The 18,991-nt window shown below is 33.0% G+C and overlaps 1 protein-coding gene across 2 annotated transcripts in view; it reads left to right on the plus strand.

The window, feature by feature from the left end:
* Positions 1-18,991, plus strand: part of LOC149418491 (membralin) — a 399,198-nt gene that overhangs the window by 348,354 nt on the left and 31,853 nt on the right. For both annotated transcript variants that reach the window (XM_089638805.1, XM_089638806.1), the window contains exon 10: positions 7,571-7,670. In XM_089638805.1, the coding sequence (XP_089494931.1) occupies positions 7,571-7,670 (100 nt within the window). The remainder of the gene's footprint in view (positions 1-7,570; positions 7,671-18,991) is intronic.

An 18,991-nucleotide genomic window follows, 5' to 3' on the forward strand; every position in this document is an offset into this window, starting at 1 on the left:
TTCAGTGGAATTTTCCAGGATTGTTGTTTTGCAGAATTCATTTCACGTTGTTATATGGATACAATGTTTGTTTTCTAAAGTAAACCTTTTGATTTGTACCTGTGAAAAGTTTGTGTTTTCGCATTTTTATTTCAATAGAATATCTGACGGCCTTCACGAAGAAGACTTATGCACAGTGTTTACTCCAATACGTTGAATTTTCTCGACACAACTGTGTCGGGGATTATACTCCGACCTTCAGTAAAAAACATGTTTTTTAAAAATTTATAGCTTCATTTTTGTTAAAGCGTTACCTTTTGTATAATCCCAATTATTTCCCAGAAATGGTAATCTAATGTACCAACAAAAGACAAATGGCTGAGCGTTTTTCCCTGATAAGGCTTCTGTGGTTCCCTTCATCACTAGGCAAATGCAGAGATTGTGAATATTTTTATTGTAATTATTATATAAATTTCCTTGAATAAATTTGTATGTATTTAATATGTAGGTATGCTAAATAGCAACCGGATTCGGTTGGTACTAACCTTTTTTTCGATTTTATTCACCATATTCAATTTTGTTTCTATTTAATTTTTATTGTTTCCTAACTTACTAAAATTCTGTTTTTCAATTAGGAAGTATTTATACATCCCTGTGGTTCAGGTTGAACCGAAACCGGTTTATATATTTAATGAAGTGGTGTTTAAACAAAAATCTTTTTATTCAAATTATTATAATAATTACGTAATATGTCTAACCCTAATGGAGATCACTTTTATGTAACCCGTCTCTCAAAATGTAAATAATACACAAAGATATATTAAAATGTACTTCTTAAGAAGGTACTAATAAATATCTGCATCAAATATCTTTTTTTTTAATATTGTATTATCGAATCCAGTTCTTTCAGTCCTGACAGATGTTATTCCTTTGTAAATAAAGCCCTTCTTCCACAGGGATACGCAAATATTCGATGTTGTATACTCATGTCACGGTGCACGAAATCAGGGGATTTGTCAATCATTGTTGATTTCTCGAAATGTCAAAACTAGAATGCTTTCATAAAAATAAAAATAAAATAACCTCACTCACAACGCACAACCAAAAAGTTGATGTAGCTATCATTTTAATTCTTGTCGTTCGTTGTCGACTGTTTTGTTTCCAGCATCGTTCTAAAGAACACACGTTGTTATAAAATATCTAACCCAAGTGACGCCATGTTTAAAGTCTCGAATAAATAAGTGAATAATCTCTCCCGGCTGGTCGCGGGAGACTGTCGTCGCCTACGACTTTACAAAAAATCGACAACGTGTGCCGTGAACCTCAGCGCAGATGTAGACGTACGGCGGTAGTCGCCAAGATAGACCGTATACTTGCGTATCCTTGTGAAAGAAGGGCCTAAGTAGATCGAACTTTTTAGCACGATAAAACTTTTGTAAAGCCCTCTAACAATTCTACGCTTTGATACATTTACCTTACATTTTCAAGCAATGATAATTATGAGATTTGGGTATGTATGCACGTCTATGTTTCATCTCAATGTATAAAAACTCATTGTCTTATATCGAAACAACACCAGGCATCAAATATTATTTACTGTTAGATGTATAATGTAGACATATCAACATACGAGTAACGGGCGTCTGAGAACAAAAAATCAATCAGTTGTTTTGTTTCTTTGCGACTGGCATTGTGTGGCCCGTCCCACGGCTGAATGATGGTAATATTATACCGATATGAGAGCAACAAGCAACCGGCAAAGAGGGCTGTGGGCGGTGGGCCGGGTAGAAGCTGGCGGAGTATACGTTTCGCATTCAAGTCTCCTGCTCTGGGCTGTGAGCTCGGTGCTCGGGGGAGGTGTCCTTATGTTCTGCTGCGGCTTGTCGTGGCGTGAAAGAACTCTCGTCTTAGGGGCGGGATTACTCTCGACACTTGTGACTAAATTTCTTGCGAGTAAAATAATTAACAAAATGAATACATTTTTTAAACCATTACTTTTATTAGTTTAAAGACAATCGGACAGCAAATTACATAAGGTAGTGTGCCTACACGGAGAAAACTTAACTGATAAAAAATATTCCTGATTTATTAAGATTCTCTTCAGATTATTCGCAATTCGGTTAAAAACAGGTTTGCAGGCCATTTACGAAATAATTGAAAGTTATCCAGATAACATTTTAGTAAAATAACAATTTTTTGTCATGATGTCGGAACACGTAGGTTAAAAATTCTAACATTTTCGCATTTCGTCATTATATATGATTAAGATTAACACAGGTGCATGAATACGTCTTCCGATATTATAACGAATTTACTAAAAGTTTATGAGGAAGCAAGCGGCGTGCAGTCCCGTTTTTAACCGGGTTACCAATAATTTAAAAAATATATATATATATATATTTTATAATTATTAAAAATTTGTATTTATGTTGGAACCGCTTTTTGATTTTTTTGAAGTGAAACTTCTTTACGCGCGTCATGCAATTTCGAGGACCGGAGTAAAACCGACTCATGACCGAAACGAAAATGCGGGTACCCCCACCACCGATTAAAGTTCATTTGATCTAGTCAAAGTTTTGAAGTAACATATAAATGCTTCTTAGCTCATCCCGACAACTGGCGTTGGTGGTGTAATGGTCAGCATAGTTGCCTTCCAAGCAGTTGATCCGAGTTCGATTCTCGGCCATCGCACATTATTTTTTTGTTTTTAACGCCTTTTTCATTCAATATCTTATTTTTTAGTAGGTCAGAACATTTTTTAAAAGAAAATAATATTGCAAAATAATAAAAACACTTATCTCACTGTGATAAAACATTACTCCGCTAGAGCGCGCTTTGCGTTATTGTGTTGGATTAAAATTATTATCTAATCCGTATATTATGATAATTGTATTACATTTATTTAATTAATTTATTTATTTTGATAATATGTAATAATTTACAGAAAAAAAAATTAAAACTATCTCCCTCTGATAAAATATCCGTTCGCTAGAGCGCACTACGCGATCTTGTGTGGGATTCTATTTCTGTACATTGTACATTATTTTTAAAAATATATTATATTTTGGGTGTGATGTAGGTAACATTATAAAACATAACAAGCTCTCATATTTTCAGAACCTACATAATATAATCAATTTATGCGGCTTTGCTTACAGTTGGTGCTCAGCGTGGTTGGCTTTCAATCAGTTAAGCGAGGTTCGATTCTCGGCTGTGGCATTTTTGAAGTGAAACCTTGTTGAGGTGGGGGAGCCGCTCACGAACGTTCTCTCTCTTCTCTTCTTTCCTCTCTCTCAGACACCAGCGAACTGCGCCACGCCAAGCATCAGCTGAAACTAGAAGTTTCACTTCTGTCTTGCGTAGGCTTGACACACCCACTTTTTTTTTCCTTTTAATGTTTAGATTTTAGATCTTCAATTAATTGAATATCTGAATTTGCAATAGTCCACAGTAATATCCACAGGTAACTCGTGCGGAGAATCATTATGTTACGGACTATTATATTCCAAGTACAATGAAGAAAGATAATATTTGAATACGCTCCCAATGGGTAGATATGCCAATTTATTGGTACTTACTACAATCTGAGAAATAATATACCATATGTTAATTAACCAGTTCTGCGAAGGACTGTTATATTATTACAGTATTACAGCTTTTGAAATATTAAAATTTACATGAAAATGGGTCAGCTAAACAGTATTTAATAATACATATATTTTATGCTTCAGTTTGGGATTCACCATTTTTGTGTTTATATTGAATTGTTTTGTGCTGTTTGCGGTTTATTTATTATGTACTGAGAAACGAGTTACATAAATAAAAAAAATATATGCATGGTAAACATTTAAGTTCTCGCTTTTGCGATAAATCGGCGCTGCATTAAAGTTGTTGATGGTTTCGTTTGATGAAAAGCTCATCATGTCCCTATGAATGTTCTATATTTATATGAAGCCATTTACCGAATTGAATCTACTGGGTGTACCAAGAATTTTGCCATAAATCAGATAAATTAATGGAACTTTATTGGTCTAGAAAATATGAATAATTACTGTTTATGCTTAAACAAATGTACGACTGTTTGTTCGTATATATAAAATTTAAAAAAATACCCAAATCTACAAGCTTGTATGAAAATATAAGCTGATATCTATCTGTTGTATTGTTAAAAACAGTTTGGATTTAGAACATCTCACCCTGCAAGCCGCTGATACATTGAAAAGTTTGTTAGTTCTATTAAGTCAGTCCAAGTTGGGCATCATACCGTTGGATTAAAAATGGATATAATAATTGAATGAGGTGGGCTTGGGCACAAAAATGATGAATCTGAAAATATGTTGCCTGCTGTACGCTGAAGATGCAGTGCTGATCTATAACAGTATCTGCATTCTCTCATGCCTAGAATGAACTAAGTATGTATGAATAATCAGTTAATAATGAATGTAAGTTAGCCTAAAGTCATGGCATTTGAAAGAGAGAGTACGAAGACAGTGTGCAATATGGTTGTGAATTATGAATACTTGGGGCGGTGTAATTTGTGTATTTGTGAAGTATGATTTCAAGATATGGACTGAAAGCGATTGGCACTAATAAAAAATTGTCCAAAAAAGCGACGCTGCCAGTCCACAGTGTTTTGGTGTCAGCTGATCAACAATGTATGGCAGTGAGGCGTGGAACTGGTAGGGAAAGGATGAAAGTAGACTGAATGCTACAGGAATGAGATATCTGAGGAGTATGCTTGATAAAACTTTGTACGACCGTGTTAAGACTGAAGTGATCTGTAAAGAATGCAAGACTGTTGAGCGTAATGGTTAAAATTAAGAAGGGACGTTTAGATGGTTTGGGCCTAGAGCGGATGAACGAAGAAAGGAGTGTAAGGAGAACATATAACGCGGAAATTACTGGTAGAAGAAGTCGGGGAAGCCCGAGGAAGACATGACACGATCAAGTGAATCAAATACCTAGTCAGATTAACAGAAGAGTTTGTATGAGACGATATGTAATATGAAAGTAATGAGTGTGTGCCTAGACAGAGTTGTACAATGATCAGAGCAGCAGAGTAATAAGTAGAAATACAAGTAGTGTAATATTTTTTCTATGGATTAAATAAATCAGGGTTACTAAAATACAAAATTGAAATTAATGAGCTCTTACTAACCTAGTGTATTATTTTACTTTAATATGAGTATTTTTATCGTATTTATTTATTGTATACTTATACAATAAATAACTTTTACTACTTATAATTCTAAATAAATTCATTATTATTAATTCCTTTAAAATACAGATATCTTCCTGCGTACACTGTATACTTAGGATTTCATATATTATTTTTATATAAAAGTCTTTTTTGGCGTATATATATAAATATCTCTAGAAAATAAAAGTTTTCAAGTATCGCATGTAAGGCAACAGAACCGTCCCACAAAGGTGACACCTCGTGTCACGGGAGAGATTTTTCACGTGAAAGCTTTCCTTTGAAAGAGCTGGATATTTTTTTTCTATGTATGATGTTCATATTAAGTTACCTGTTTTTTGTAACACTAACAATGTACTTACTTACGCCAAGTTTTCCAGGATACTTAAATTCATGCGTAGGTGTTGGATACAAAGTTGCTGTATTTGAAGAATATGAATATTTTAGACATACGCGTAGTAAAATAGAAAGGGTCGAGGAGAAGGGGTAGACCAATACTTTGTACTTGAATGCGTATCCCTTTACTTTTCAAGTGGTTCGGCGGACTTCAACATAACGGAAAACCAAAAGTCTTCAGTTCAATGCGGAAATTATTGGAAACCTCGTTATTGTTTTAATTATTTCATCCCAAGAGATGAATATTTTTTTGCATTTTTTAAAACCTTTACCATATAGCCCTGCGATTCTAGACCTTCAAGGCGGAAATAAGAACAATTGATATGTTATTTGGGGATTTGCCCGAGGTCTTGATTTTTATGGAATTTTAAAGTCAAAAGGTGTTTTTTGCTGTACAATGATTGAGCTAAAAATCAACAGATGCATTTGATCAAGTTCACATTCTTAGTAGAACTATTTTTCTGGAAACATGGAGTTTTTAGGTAATATTATCATCTGAACATTACTGTTTTCCATTCAAACTTTACAACATTTTAAAATGATGCTAGCGCAGACCCGTCAAAAATCAAAAAATACTTTAATTGTAGGATTTGTGAAAATGCAATTATTTTTGAATTTATTAATAATATTATTTGAATAAAATAAAATGTGAGATTATCATAAATTTACCATTCGAATGAACACCGTTAGTAAACTTTAAAAAACATTGTTCGAATTTCGATCTGTCAAATATGTGAACAAAATAATTACACATTTCAAATACAGAATGGCTATTATCAATAAACATTTGACGTCCTCCGTTGTCGAGTGGTAAGGCTCTGGATTAGCAAGCTGGAGGTCGCGAGTTCAAATCCCGGCATGTGCAAGCAAATTCTATTGGATTAATTTGTGTTATTTCACAAATTAATCAAATAGATTCATTTATAGTATATAATATAATATATGGTATATTTGCGGCACGTTTCAGAGTGGAAGATACTCTCTACTAAGATAGAATAGCTTTGGCCTAGTTTTGTGATCATATCTGAATAACCACGTACTTCCCAATCTTCCTCCTCCCCATCTCCAATTTTGATTATTATTTTTTTTATTTATTTATCCTTTAGATTTACACACAGTACAATATGATACAAGATATAATTAAAATATTGTTAGTGATTATAGATTATTGTACCTTATCCGATCGAAATTATTGGTTCCTAACTAGGCAAATTGCCCGTTCCAAGGAACCAAAAATATATGAAAGTAAGTGTGTGATTTGTCTATGTCTATAATATATCTCATTAATTTGTGATGTTTATTCGTTAAATCTTATGATAGAGTCGAACTTGAGCTGTTGTGTATGAGCAATAATTAGAATAATGGAAGATATATATAGTGTGTGATTAGTCTATGTCTATACTATGTCTATTTATGAATGTTCATTGAATTGAATTCGTAGAAATATTTCACATCACGCATGCATGCGCCGGCAACCGAAATTAGTGTGTTCAGTTGGAAAGTCGAATAATATTTTTTCTATAAAACAGCATCATTTCGTACACATCATTGTATGCGAAAGAAGTTGTTTGTGCAATGATGTAGATTTTTTAAGAGCCAGCTTAAGAGGAATACGCAAATCGGAAATGTGTCTAATCTTAGTGTTTCTTATATCACCACGGTAAACTAAAAAAAAAATTGTAGTTTACCATTATATATATTTTATTTTATTTTAATTCTACTCAAACGAAACGATAGGATAAGCTTCAATTTATTTAGAAATATATAAAAAAACATATTTCAATATTTTATTCTTATGCCATTTATTATGTATTATCGTAACAATTTCACTATTTTGTTCTTATGCCATTTACTATGTATTATTGTAACAATTTCACTATTTTTTTAAACTCATTCATAGTAAGTACTATTCGAAAATAGCGATTTCGCATTAAACTTCGTCTTCCAGCGTACTTTTTTTAGCCACACTTTTTATTTGTTTAATTTATTTTGTTTCAGATTCTTCTACCTGTACCACTTCTCGTTCTACGCGTATCACTACCGGTTCAACGGCCAATATAGTAGCTTGGCGCTTGTTACTTCCTGGCTCTTCATTCAGGTATACATTTGTTTTAAACGGTGGTTGGTTTTTTATGTTATTTTAATTGTGCACATAATTTTAAAATATTACACATAGGTTTTATAACATTACCTATTTTTTTGTAAAAATACCATTGATACTGCCAAAATCTACTGGTTTTAGCTGGGCTTTTACAGGATTATAAGAACAGATATACCTAGTGAGCTATCGAAAATTATACACACAGTTTTCATAACATAAAATAACATTAAACTGATGTTAGTAAAACATGTAACAGTAACATATATTATGCACAATACTATAGAAACTAGAACCATACTACATATTATAAGACAAATCATTAAAACTTCATTATTAACGCTACAATAATTTGTAGGATTCAAGAAAGTGCTGGTATAGATAACGCTTAATTCTATAAATGGTGTCAGTAAATATATCAATAGTACCCCCAAGCTTGTTGCCTAGATCATGCATTATATTGGTTAGTGAGTGTGTCTGATAGTTGGTTGTGTATGTATTGCAGCAGAATGTTACATTTTGACTTGTGTTGCTAGTCGGTATATGGTATTTAATAGTGGCAATGATGGCAGGACTGTCAATTAAGTTGTTAATGACTGTTTAATTCAACCCGGACTGGCATAATTCAAACATAATAAATCGATTTGTGCCAGAATCTCACTGTTCCATACGTCGCTGTTGATTAAAATTTAAAAATATATTTGAACAGTTCAAAGCATCTGCGCTTTTCTAATGGATTCCGTCCGTCTTATTTTGAGTAAAATTAGATGGATATAAAAATGGATACGTTCCACGAAGACGTAATAATTTTTGATGAATAATTTTTTTCATGTCTAAAATGTAAGATAACTCATACGAGGCCCAGATTACACAGATGGACTACAATACAACTTACTCGTGATTTATAAAGGAATCTTAATGTCAGTGGGTTTTAGAATGAGTGAAAATTGAGATTGGCAAAGCTCAGTAGTTTTTTATGCTCGGCTGTATAAATGATTTAAATAATATAGTTATTTTATTTAAGCTTTTTATTTTAATATTTTATTTAAACTTCCTAAGGGCTATTATAAATAATTCAATACATCTTGTTTTGAATTGCAATGAAAAGAAAGAGTTAACAAAATATAGGTGATATAAAATAGATATAAATAAGTATAAAAATAGATAATCTGCCTATCTCCCCCAAATCAACGAGAGTGTTAGTAAAATTGTTGTTAAAAATAATTTATTAGCTAGATAGAAATAGTTCGCACATACATATTGTACGTACGGCGTTTGAAGTTTGCTAATTTCAAATTATTGTCAAACTAGGTGACTTGTAACCGAGGTTGCTGGGAGTTATCCTTAAGAGCTAGATATATACCATCCCTTTAGGTCTCATAGACTTTTCTCTTCGTCTTTTCGAGATACATAATTCCGTAGTACATTATTTTGATGTATCTCATAAAGTTTAGCCAGCGTTAGCAATGTAACCGCCCGAAAAATATTTTTTTACTACTTGATTACAAAACATCGAATTATCTCTAGTTTCTGTAAATAAAACATGTACCTATGTATTATATCTAAACCTTCCAGAAGAAATTCTCATAGTGATAGTAAAAACCCTATCAAAATCCGTTGCGTAGTTTAGAAGAAGTAAGCGCACAAACAGAGAGACGCGGATAGCGACATTGTTTTATACTATTTGTCAAATATGGATAATAATATGGATATGTTGGTGAAATATGTATTACCAAGAAGACTATGTAAGCGCTGTATTGAGGAATGCAAACAATTTTTATTTTTTTTTATTGTTGATACATTATTTTACAATATTTCATATTTTAATTCAGTTATGTTGGCCTCACTGGGTTGTTTACCCGTGCTGAGGCCCCCATTTTATAATATAAGAATTTATACATTTAAAAAAAAAGAAAAACAACATTAAAATAAAGATAAATTTAAACTAAAAATAAAGATTAAAAATTAAAATATAATTATCACACTAAAAGAAAAATATTAAAAGAGAATGTAAATCGGCATTTATAATGATTTATGTGTTTGTGCGTGTTGCGTGTTTTTTTTTTTTTGTGTTGCGTGTATATGTTTTATTATTTTATGTCATAGAATTTTGGTAATATTGTCTTTTTGTTCTTTAATCCATTTTTTTTTATTTTGTGTTTGAATTTATTTTTATTTTCCTCAATTTTGTTTCAAGTGGAAGACTGTTGAATGCTTTAATGGCGTGGTATTTATGGTGTCTTTGTCCAAAGGTAGTGTTTAACAATAGTTGCAATGATTTAAATATAAAGTGTTAATGTTTATCTAGATGTTCGTATAGGTACACGTAGACTTATTATATGCCGGTATTCACAACAATCGAATTTACAGTTTAACAATTTTAATAAAAGCGTTAGGTCGTTAAGTCGGAATATTTTAAATATTCTTAACGGCTGGAAATTTATGTGCTGTAAGTTTAAAATTTACGAAGCGATACGAACACGATCGGCCGTATCCATAGAATAAAGAAGAACACTGGTGGGATCCAATCCGGTCCACTACTTTCCTAACAACGGTACACGGAAACTGATTGTTTACCTCCTTTGTCGTACACCTGAAGACTTTTGAATAAAACTTAGCTTCATGTAATTATTATGAACGACTCTGGGCTTTTCAGTGTCCCAGCATACAGCGTTTGTTAGTTTGTTAATAAAAAAATACAACACTAGAAGTGTCTTCTTGTATGGAAACAAATGTCGCCACGTACTTTTTGGTTCTAGAGATTTCTCTCGCTCGCGGTCTGTCTCTCTTGCACTTGCCTGCCATTGTTTATTGCCATCAAGTGCTGCCATCGTTTATTGCTATCCCATTTCGTAATCATGGTGAAACACGGTTTTGTATTGGAAATTTAAGACCCGGTTGGCTAGACTTTTAGACTTTTAGAGACACGCCCACGTGGGATTTTTCGTGTTCTTCTTAATTTCTTGTTTTTTTTTCTCTGTGGCAAGGCGATGAACTCATTGGGCCCTCAAATTATGCTCACCCAGAAGTTGAGTGCTCAAAACCGTACTAGGTCGAATAAAAAATTGTTAAATTGTTTTTGGTATATAAGAATATCGATGCACTCTAATACTTGCACCTCGATCATGAGAGATAACTATTCGGAAGATCAACTTTTTTTCAAAATTCTAATTGGTTTATGACCAGTTCCAACTTCTTCTCATCCATCTCTCTGTTTTTACCTCCACATCCTCCTCTTGCGCCATTCCCAAATTTAATGATTTCTTTGTTCCGCATCTTTGACTCCTAGTTATGACACTGTTTGGTCTAGAAATAAGAATATGCTTGGTTCCTACCGGAATTTATTTAATCCAGTTCCTACCTCTCCGTGAGCATCCCCTTGCTGGAAAACAATTTAAAGTTTGGAACAATTGCAACAAAATATTGCAAATTGTAGTGCGGTGGTGTTTTGAAAACCGAAGAAGGATTGTTACTAGTTACCTTGGAAACAAGTTTTTGGTGTTTTTTCCTCTATATAATCACGTTTTTTAAAACCCAAACGACTTTACTACTTAGTTCCAATATTGGGTACTTACCCGTATTGTGATTGTGTTGTGTGCTTCGCAGAGTTACAGTGGTAAGTGATTGGTCATCCCGTTTTCCTTCCCCACCTCGTTCTTTCCTAAACATACTATCAACCTATTCCAGCAAACATCATTTCGTTTCGTTCAAAAATATTTCCATTCCATTACAAGTGCATCTGAAGCTGTAATTCATAAGCAGTTTCGGATGCACCACACATTCCTGATTTAGCAAGAAGTGTATATTTCGCATATGTCACATTATTTGGTTCCCCTTCATTCGTAATTTGATATTTTATTAACATTTTAATGTTGTCTCCATGCTCGTAATGCCCGACCTTACATCCATCCACACGATAACTATCCGAGTCACCGGCGTAAAACTAAGGGCTTGTGAACCATTAACTCTCGGACCTCTATAACGAAGTTAGCGCCTGTGAAATATTCCGGTGTCTTTTTTGAGATATCGCCTCTCACCGGATTATGATGCCCGAAATGATATTACCTACTCCCAGCGCGGTCCATTTATTTCACTACTCCTGCGTGTGTCACCCGCAATCTGCCCACTCGTGTTTCCCACGCGATCAAATTTACCTACTCTGGCTATAAGCGAATTTGATGCTTGGGATGTTTTATGTAAATACGGAAAAAGAGTCTCGACTAGTCTGAAACGTCTGGAGCTGGTGAGCCTATTGCATCCCCTCTTAGGTATGTTGTGAGACTGAGTGTAGTGGAAAGGAAAAAGAGATGGGGAAGAGGATGGTGAGGGAACTGGATAATCAGAGCTCGTCTTCGAAAACTGACTCTCATACGAGGACCGTACTGAAAGTATATTGCACGATGGAACGTGGTGCAGGTAAACTTTGTATTATTTTTAATGAATGAATTGGGAAATTACACAAATTAATTGAATGCAATTATTTCGCGCGCCTGGATTTGAACCCTCGATTCGTAGTTGAGGACCTCACCCCTAGACCACGGAGGCCATCAAAACAAGGAGGATGTGTAGAGACGAGAGTGCCAGGAGAGTTTATCATGCGCGAGTGAACAGAAGAAGAAGAATCTGGCGTGATGATTAGTTAGTAAAAGAGAAAGCTTTCTGTGGCTTACTTACTCCAAATTTTATCTTGTTGAAAAAGGTTAATTCTCAGACAAAAAAAAAATCTTTAAAATTGGCTACCAGCCGGCTTAAGAAATGACGCAACTTTGTCAAAAATGTAAAATAGTTCTATTGTATTAAAAAAAACTTTATCAAATTGATATTCCTCGAAAATTTTACGTAGCTCCTTTTTATTTTGAATATCTCTTCTAGGGGGCTGTCAATGCTTTGAAATAATCTGTTGTTGAATTTCCTTTAAGAAATAGTTGCCCTCGTATATCAAATAAACGAATGTTACGTATTTACAAATCTCGCATTATTTATAAAGGTATCTTATCAAAATGTTGTGTTATTTGTTTATAAACAGTGTGCAGTATTGTATCTATGTAAAATCATGTTATTTAATAAACATGCATATGTATTCGTGGAAAATTTAAATGTTATATTTCTTAATTATTATTTTTCTCTGGAATGGAGAGAAAATGCAAATACTGCAAAATAAAGCAGTGAGAATAATACTGAAACGCAATATGTAAATAAATACGTACAAGAGACATGGTAAAGGAGCAAAATTTTATTACAGTGAAGCAAACTATATTTTTGAATACATTTATTTTTGTACCTAAAATATATAGGAATGATGTTCAAGAAAATGAAATGACAAATAAATTACAATTACGAGAAACACGGACACGGGACGAAAAATGCAAAGCACATTAGATTGCCTACGAGGAAGAAATCAAGCACCCAAAAATCCTTGATGTAACAGGCCGTTCAACTTTAAAATAAAATCCCGAATGACATTATTGAGATTACTTTTTAAAAGCAATTATAAAATAATGTCCATCTCAAGTATTGTGGTTTTGTTTGTGTTTTATAATGTGTTGAAATTTAAAATATTTAAAGATATATTACTTATTTTAATCATTTTACGCCCGTAGGGCTTGTACACAAAGATATGTGGTATAATTTTGACATGATGCGTAGTTTAGAACACGATAAAGAAATACAAATTTACAAAAAATAGATAGATTAATCGAGAGACAACCAAAGTTTCAAGAATAGGGTTGGAATAGATTTTTAACACGATCCACAAAATTCGTGTGTTTCATCGTGTTTTCCAAATAATGTTAATTTTTATATAAATATGTTTCTTACATTATTAGCACACACGACGATGTGAACTCCAGATTTATAAATAAAAAATAGATTAATTCAAAATACACTATGGGTATCTTATAACTTAAGTGATTTTCATTCAAAGGTTTATATATGATGGGTTTGAAAAATGTGCAGTTTTGTAGGACTGTACTATACTATAGTACTCGTATATCTTGTATTATGCTTACTGTAATGTATATATCTTTAAAGATAATGTAATTGTGTACATACCTTTATCTTTAAGAGCCCAACTTTCCGAATTTGAACCAAAACATATTGCCCTTGAACGTTTTAAGTTTTCAAGCTCTTCAAAAATAATTGTTACATTTAAAGATAATTCCTAAGGTTGGATTGTTTCGGAGAATTTGAATAATTCTTCAAATTTCAATTTCTGTGAAATATTTTTTCAAGTTCTGATATAATTTCAGCTCTGCCAAGCAACTAGCCTATAATGATATAATAACATAACTTATATAGGACTTTCACAGAACCCGAAAATGAACGTTGAAATTTGATGAATTGTTCAAATTCTCCGAAACAACTAAATTCCCTCGATAGATAAAAATTGACAAGTATTCTCCGAAAATTATAAAAAACACAGCTATTTGGGTTATTTAATATGTAATAGGCATGACAAAATTCACAGTGTATCTTTAAATGCAACTAAAGCATTGCTCGAGAAATTTTTGCTCTATTTCAAACGAGTTGTGTTTTATTAAATATTTTCACCATTTTCGCTTAATTATTATCGTTTTTAATATTAGCGCGCTCCATCTAACATATCTCCCTTTCAAACCATCTTTGAACGCTTACTACGGGGTCTTAAGCAAAATGAAGTGTTGTATATCTCAGAGCACCAAAAGGTATATGTACAAACATTGTGCGAGTGTGGTAATGTATACCTAAGCAAAATGCAATATTGTTTATCTTAGAGCACCGATATTGTATTATAATAATGTGCAATACTGTAGATCTAAGCAAAATACAATATTGTATACACTTAAGACAGACTGATATCTCACTTTTCCTGAGACGGCCTTCCATGCCTCAGTCTTCATACCCCCCGTACAACCGCTCGTAGCCAAAACATCTGAGCCTTGAGAAATACCGCCTCTTCTCGGGCGCTTTTGCGTTATTTATAGTTGTGTTCCTGAGCTCTGTGAAAGCTGAGCATTTCACGCCGACTACCAAGTAAAGCTTGCGAGGTGGAGATTATGTCTTATAATATGCAACAAGAATTTGGATTCAATTTATTTTATTTTATTCATACATGATTTAGAGAGTACATGTGGTTTTTTGTGATACTTCACCCTCCATGCTAGGGATGACCCTGTGTTATGGCGGGTGAATTTTACAGTTTGCGGACATAGAATCTATACATTACTATAATATAAAAAAAGAAAAATGATGTATAGCTAGTTTGGGTTGCAAGAAGAGGATGGAGAAGTTAGAGAATTATAAGAAGATGAAAAATTTGAGAAATTATTAGTAAATAGATCACACTAATTTATTATGTACATACTATACCACTAAGTTAGGGAATAAGGATATATTATGTTTTGTCTGAAAGGTGATTAAATTGATAGAGTGTAGAATTAATGGATATAATATTCGCGTTAAGGATTCGTTCAAGTATTCTAGGTGTTGATACTCGTAAGTCCAGTGGTTTGTGTGACCCTTCTTATTATGTTTTGGAGCACCTATTAAATTTTACTTTTTTATTAATATACATTATAGGTACATACATTTATTACTCAAGACGATAAGTAAGATGTAAACATAAAAATACATATATATTATTTATGTTCTTAGTCTTTCGCACTAGGAGATTCTGTGCTGAGGTGAACTAGGTTTTGGGTAGCGAATTTTCAGCTACTTCTATGGTTCAACTTCAAGATAGGGTGTTTCTATGGAGGTTTTTTTATGTTTCTTTATTCATTGAATAGTTTGTTACATGCATTAAGGATTTTTCGACCACCATGCTAGGCACATGCCCGTGTTATGGTGGTCGATGTGTTTTTAAAATATCTGCTAGTCAGTTCATTTTCTGATAAGTTCTTGAGCCAAGGTTCGCCTGACTTAATGTGGGTAGTTATTAATTGATTTAATTTGTTTTACTAGAAAGGAGTTACTTTACAACGAAAAGATATTCGCAGTTTCTTTGTCCAAATCTTGTATTTCTTTATTTTGACATTAAAGAACTTTTATATGTCTTAGTAATTTCGTCTGATTACACTTAAGTATCGGTATTTAATAATAAATAATGATATTTGGATGATTTGTGTAGTGCCGTTTTTGTGCAAAATCATCTCTTGAGAGCTTTATCTTGTCTATTTGCTTTACTCTGGTTCTCTTAATAAAAAGATAATACTGCGATACTTTAATAGATAATAACCAGACCGGTCGGTGACTGAATTAATAAATTCGTCGGGTTCCTACCCGGGCGACGTGAGTTCAATTCTTCTTCAGGCCAAGTCCTCCATTATTGCACAACCAACATCTTCAGCTTATAATGATGGTAGTAGGAAATTTTCAGATATTTTCAGTTTATTTGTAACTCGAGAATGTTCTTTCTTAAAAAAAAACGAATACTGTAGCTACTTAAAAACTAACTAACCATCACGCCGTTTACCCACAGGTTCGGCAGAGAGAATCGACAGCCACAAACTATGTATCGTCTCGTACATATTCTTTTGTTATCCTGACTCTTGACATGACCCTACTCAACACTTAAGACTTAAATTCGAATGCATCTATTATTATTAATGGTTACTAACATTTTCCTCAGAAATCAATTAAGAAATCAGTAATTGAAATTAAAATACCTACCTAGAAATAATATAAATGTATCGTCTGTAAGTGGGCTACCCACAGCTTGATAATGCCTTCAGAGGGCGAAACAGCTGTCACGCGTAATAATAATTAGCAGAACTTGTTTAAAAATAAACTGTTTTTATAAACCCAATAACAATATTATTGAATATATAAAAAATAAATAAATAAAATGGAGTTCTACAAATTAAACTTAATAACAATAAATATCATCTATTATTATTCACTTTGACAAAATTGTTATTTACAAATGTTTCGGACATTTGTTATTTACTTGCTAGTTTTTATTCTATTATCGGTTTATGAATATGACTTCCTGATGTGATGAATTTTTCGTTTTTCTTGGAATTCAGTCAAGTCTTTTATCACTCTTAGATTATATTGCAATTTATTTACGACTTTATGACCTGGCTATCTGGTATGCGCTTTGGTTCCTTCAACCTTCCGAAAGCTGATGACGCTGTGCTGACTTAAGAGTTGAATGTCGTAAAATTGGTATTTTCAGGATTACATCAATCGTATTTATTTATTGTTTTTGTGTTTAATTCGTAGAACTCCATTTAATTTTTTTTTATAAATTTAATTTAGATTAAATTTGATAATATTATTATTAAGTTCTGCAAGTGTTTTAGTTTTTTATTGTTGTGACAGCTATTTCGGCTTACAAGGCCATTTTCAAACAGTTTGAAAATGGCCTTGTAAGCCGAAACAGCTGTCACAATAATAAAAAACTAAAACACTTGCAGAACTTAATAATAATATTATCAAATTTAATCTAAATTAAATTTATAAAAAAAAAAAAAAATCAATCGTATTTATTTATTTATTAATTTTCAGGAAATCGACAGTTTACATTTGATCAGTTTGTACATAAGTATTATTTAGCCTAAATGAAACCAATTATGGATTTCCACCTTGTGACTTTACCTCTACTGAGACAGCATAATATGGAATAAGTAAATCAAATTTGTAAGAAAGGAATATCAATTAAAAAATTTATACAAAACAAAAGATTATACAAAACGAAAAATTTACAAAACAATACATTTATAGGCATGGAGAGAGGTTGTAGATTTTTTTTTTATATTAACTCCACACAGGAGGCCCTGAAGAAAATAATTTCCCTCAGGGCCTATGTCATCTTTGAGGATGCTGTGTGGAGGGTCTTTTTGTGGAGAGGAAGGAGTGAACATGGGTCTTGAAGAGTCCCATGTTGTAGGAGGGAGGAAACACAAAGGCCGGCAGTTCGTTCTACAGCCGAGCTGTTGAACTTAAGAACGAATCGTAGAAGCGACCCGTTCTCATGTGACAAATGTCAACCGTGTACAAATGTTGGGCGCGTTTGGCGTGTATTCCGACTACGCACCGGTGCCAAAGGGATCAATGACGCTAGTTCCTCAGAGCATCTTCCATTGTAATACCGATAGAACAAGGACAGCATACCTACCTGACGCCTGTGCTCTAAAGATTGCAGTCCGTTTGTTAAGATTGGGGAATCTATCAAACGGACCGCCCGTTTTTGCACAGAGTCAAGGGTTTTTTTCAGGTATTTAGTGGCTCCGGACCAGAGATGGCTGCCAAATTCGACAGTAGGGCGCACTTAAATCAAATCATAATAGAGATATAAACAATAGAGACTTCTTAGAGAGAATTATTCACAAACCATCAGAGAAATATTATTTTATGGACCTATTGTATTTGGTAAGTTTGCAACTGAAAATATCAACCTTGGATAATACGCTATTGTAATTATTATTATTACGCTATTTCAATTATTATTGCATAGTCTGTTTTGGCAAGAATTCTGCTTAGAAAAATTTCTCTTTTCTAAAAGCCCTTGTTGACTCTATTTGTATTGTGCAGTTTAATGCAATTATAGTGGTTTCCAGCCGATTAGTGATATTAGATAATTTTAGATCGAGTTCGATATTCACAGCGAGTACCGTTTTACTTCCTCGTTCAGAAAAAGTGAAAATTTTATATTATTGTAAGTCGACGTCATGTGAACCACATAGATATTCATAAACATTAAATAGATTTTCATTTTAATTTTATCAAGATGACTCCACTCTTTGTCAGACGGACAAATTAATTTAAACTGTATTAAATTTTCAAATTGCTAAATCAAATTTAATTTAAATTCATTAAATTAATATTTCTGTGTATTAAACTGTATACAAGTGCTACCATTTGATAATTTGAAATTCGAACAATGACATCGCATCTCCCGCGTCGGAAACTGCCGCTGAAATTCAAATTTACAGTCCTAAGTGTTTCTTCCTCCAATACAATATCCCACCTCTTCCCTCCCCCTCCTCCCGACAATTCTCCTTTTCCAACTCAAAATCCACGGGTCTTCAAAGTGTTTATGTTTTTAATCGCTTGTAAATCTCTCTTTAGTTTTATTATTTATTAGCGTAGACCCGTCATCCGTCAAATCACGGGATATACTAATTCAAATTTTAAAAATGATAATTAAAAACAATTTTCTATTCAAAATATTATATTAGATATAGGTACTGTATCGCTTATCTTAATTCTTCACGCAAACGTTTCAAATTTTGAAAAGTACACTTAAATTCAAAATAAATTCGAGGTCTAGGGTTCATCGAACCAGAGTAACGCAGGACGATTTTTATTTAGTTATTTCTAGATGGGCTTAATTTAGA

Source organism: Hesperophylax consimilis, chromosome 13 (assembly GCF_061612785.1).
Source record: "Hesperophylax consimilis isolate HC1 chromosome 13, BYU_Hcon_1.0, whole genome shotgun sequence".
NCBI lineage: Eukaryota > Metazoa > Arthropoda > Insecta > Trichoptera > Limnephilidae > Hesperophylax > Hesperophylax consimilis.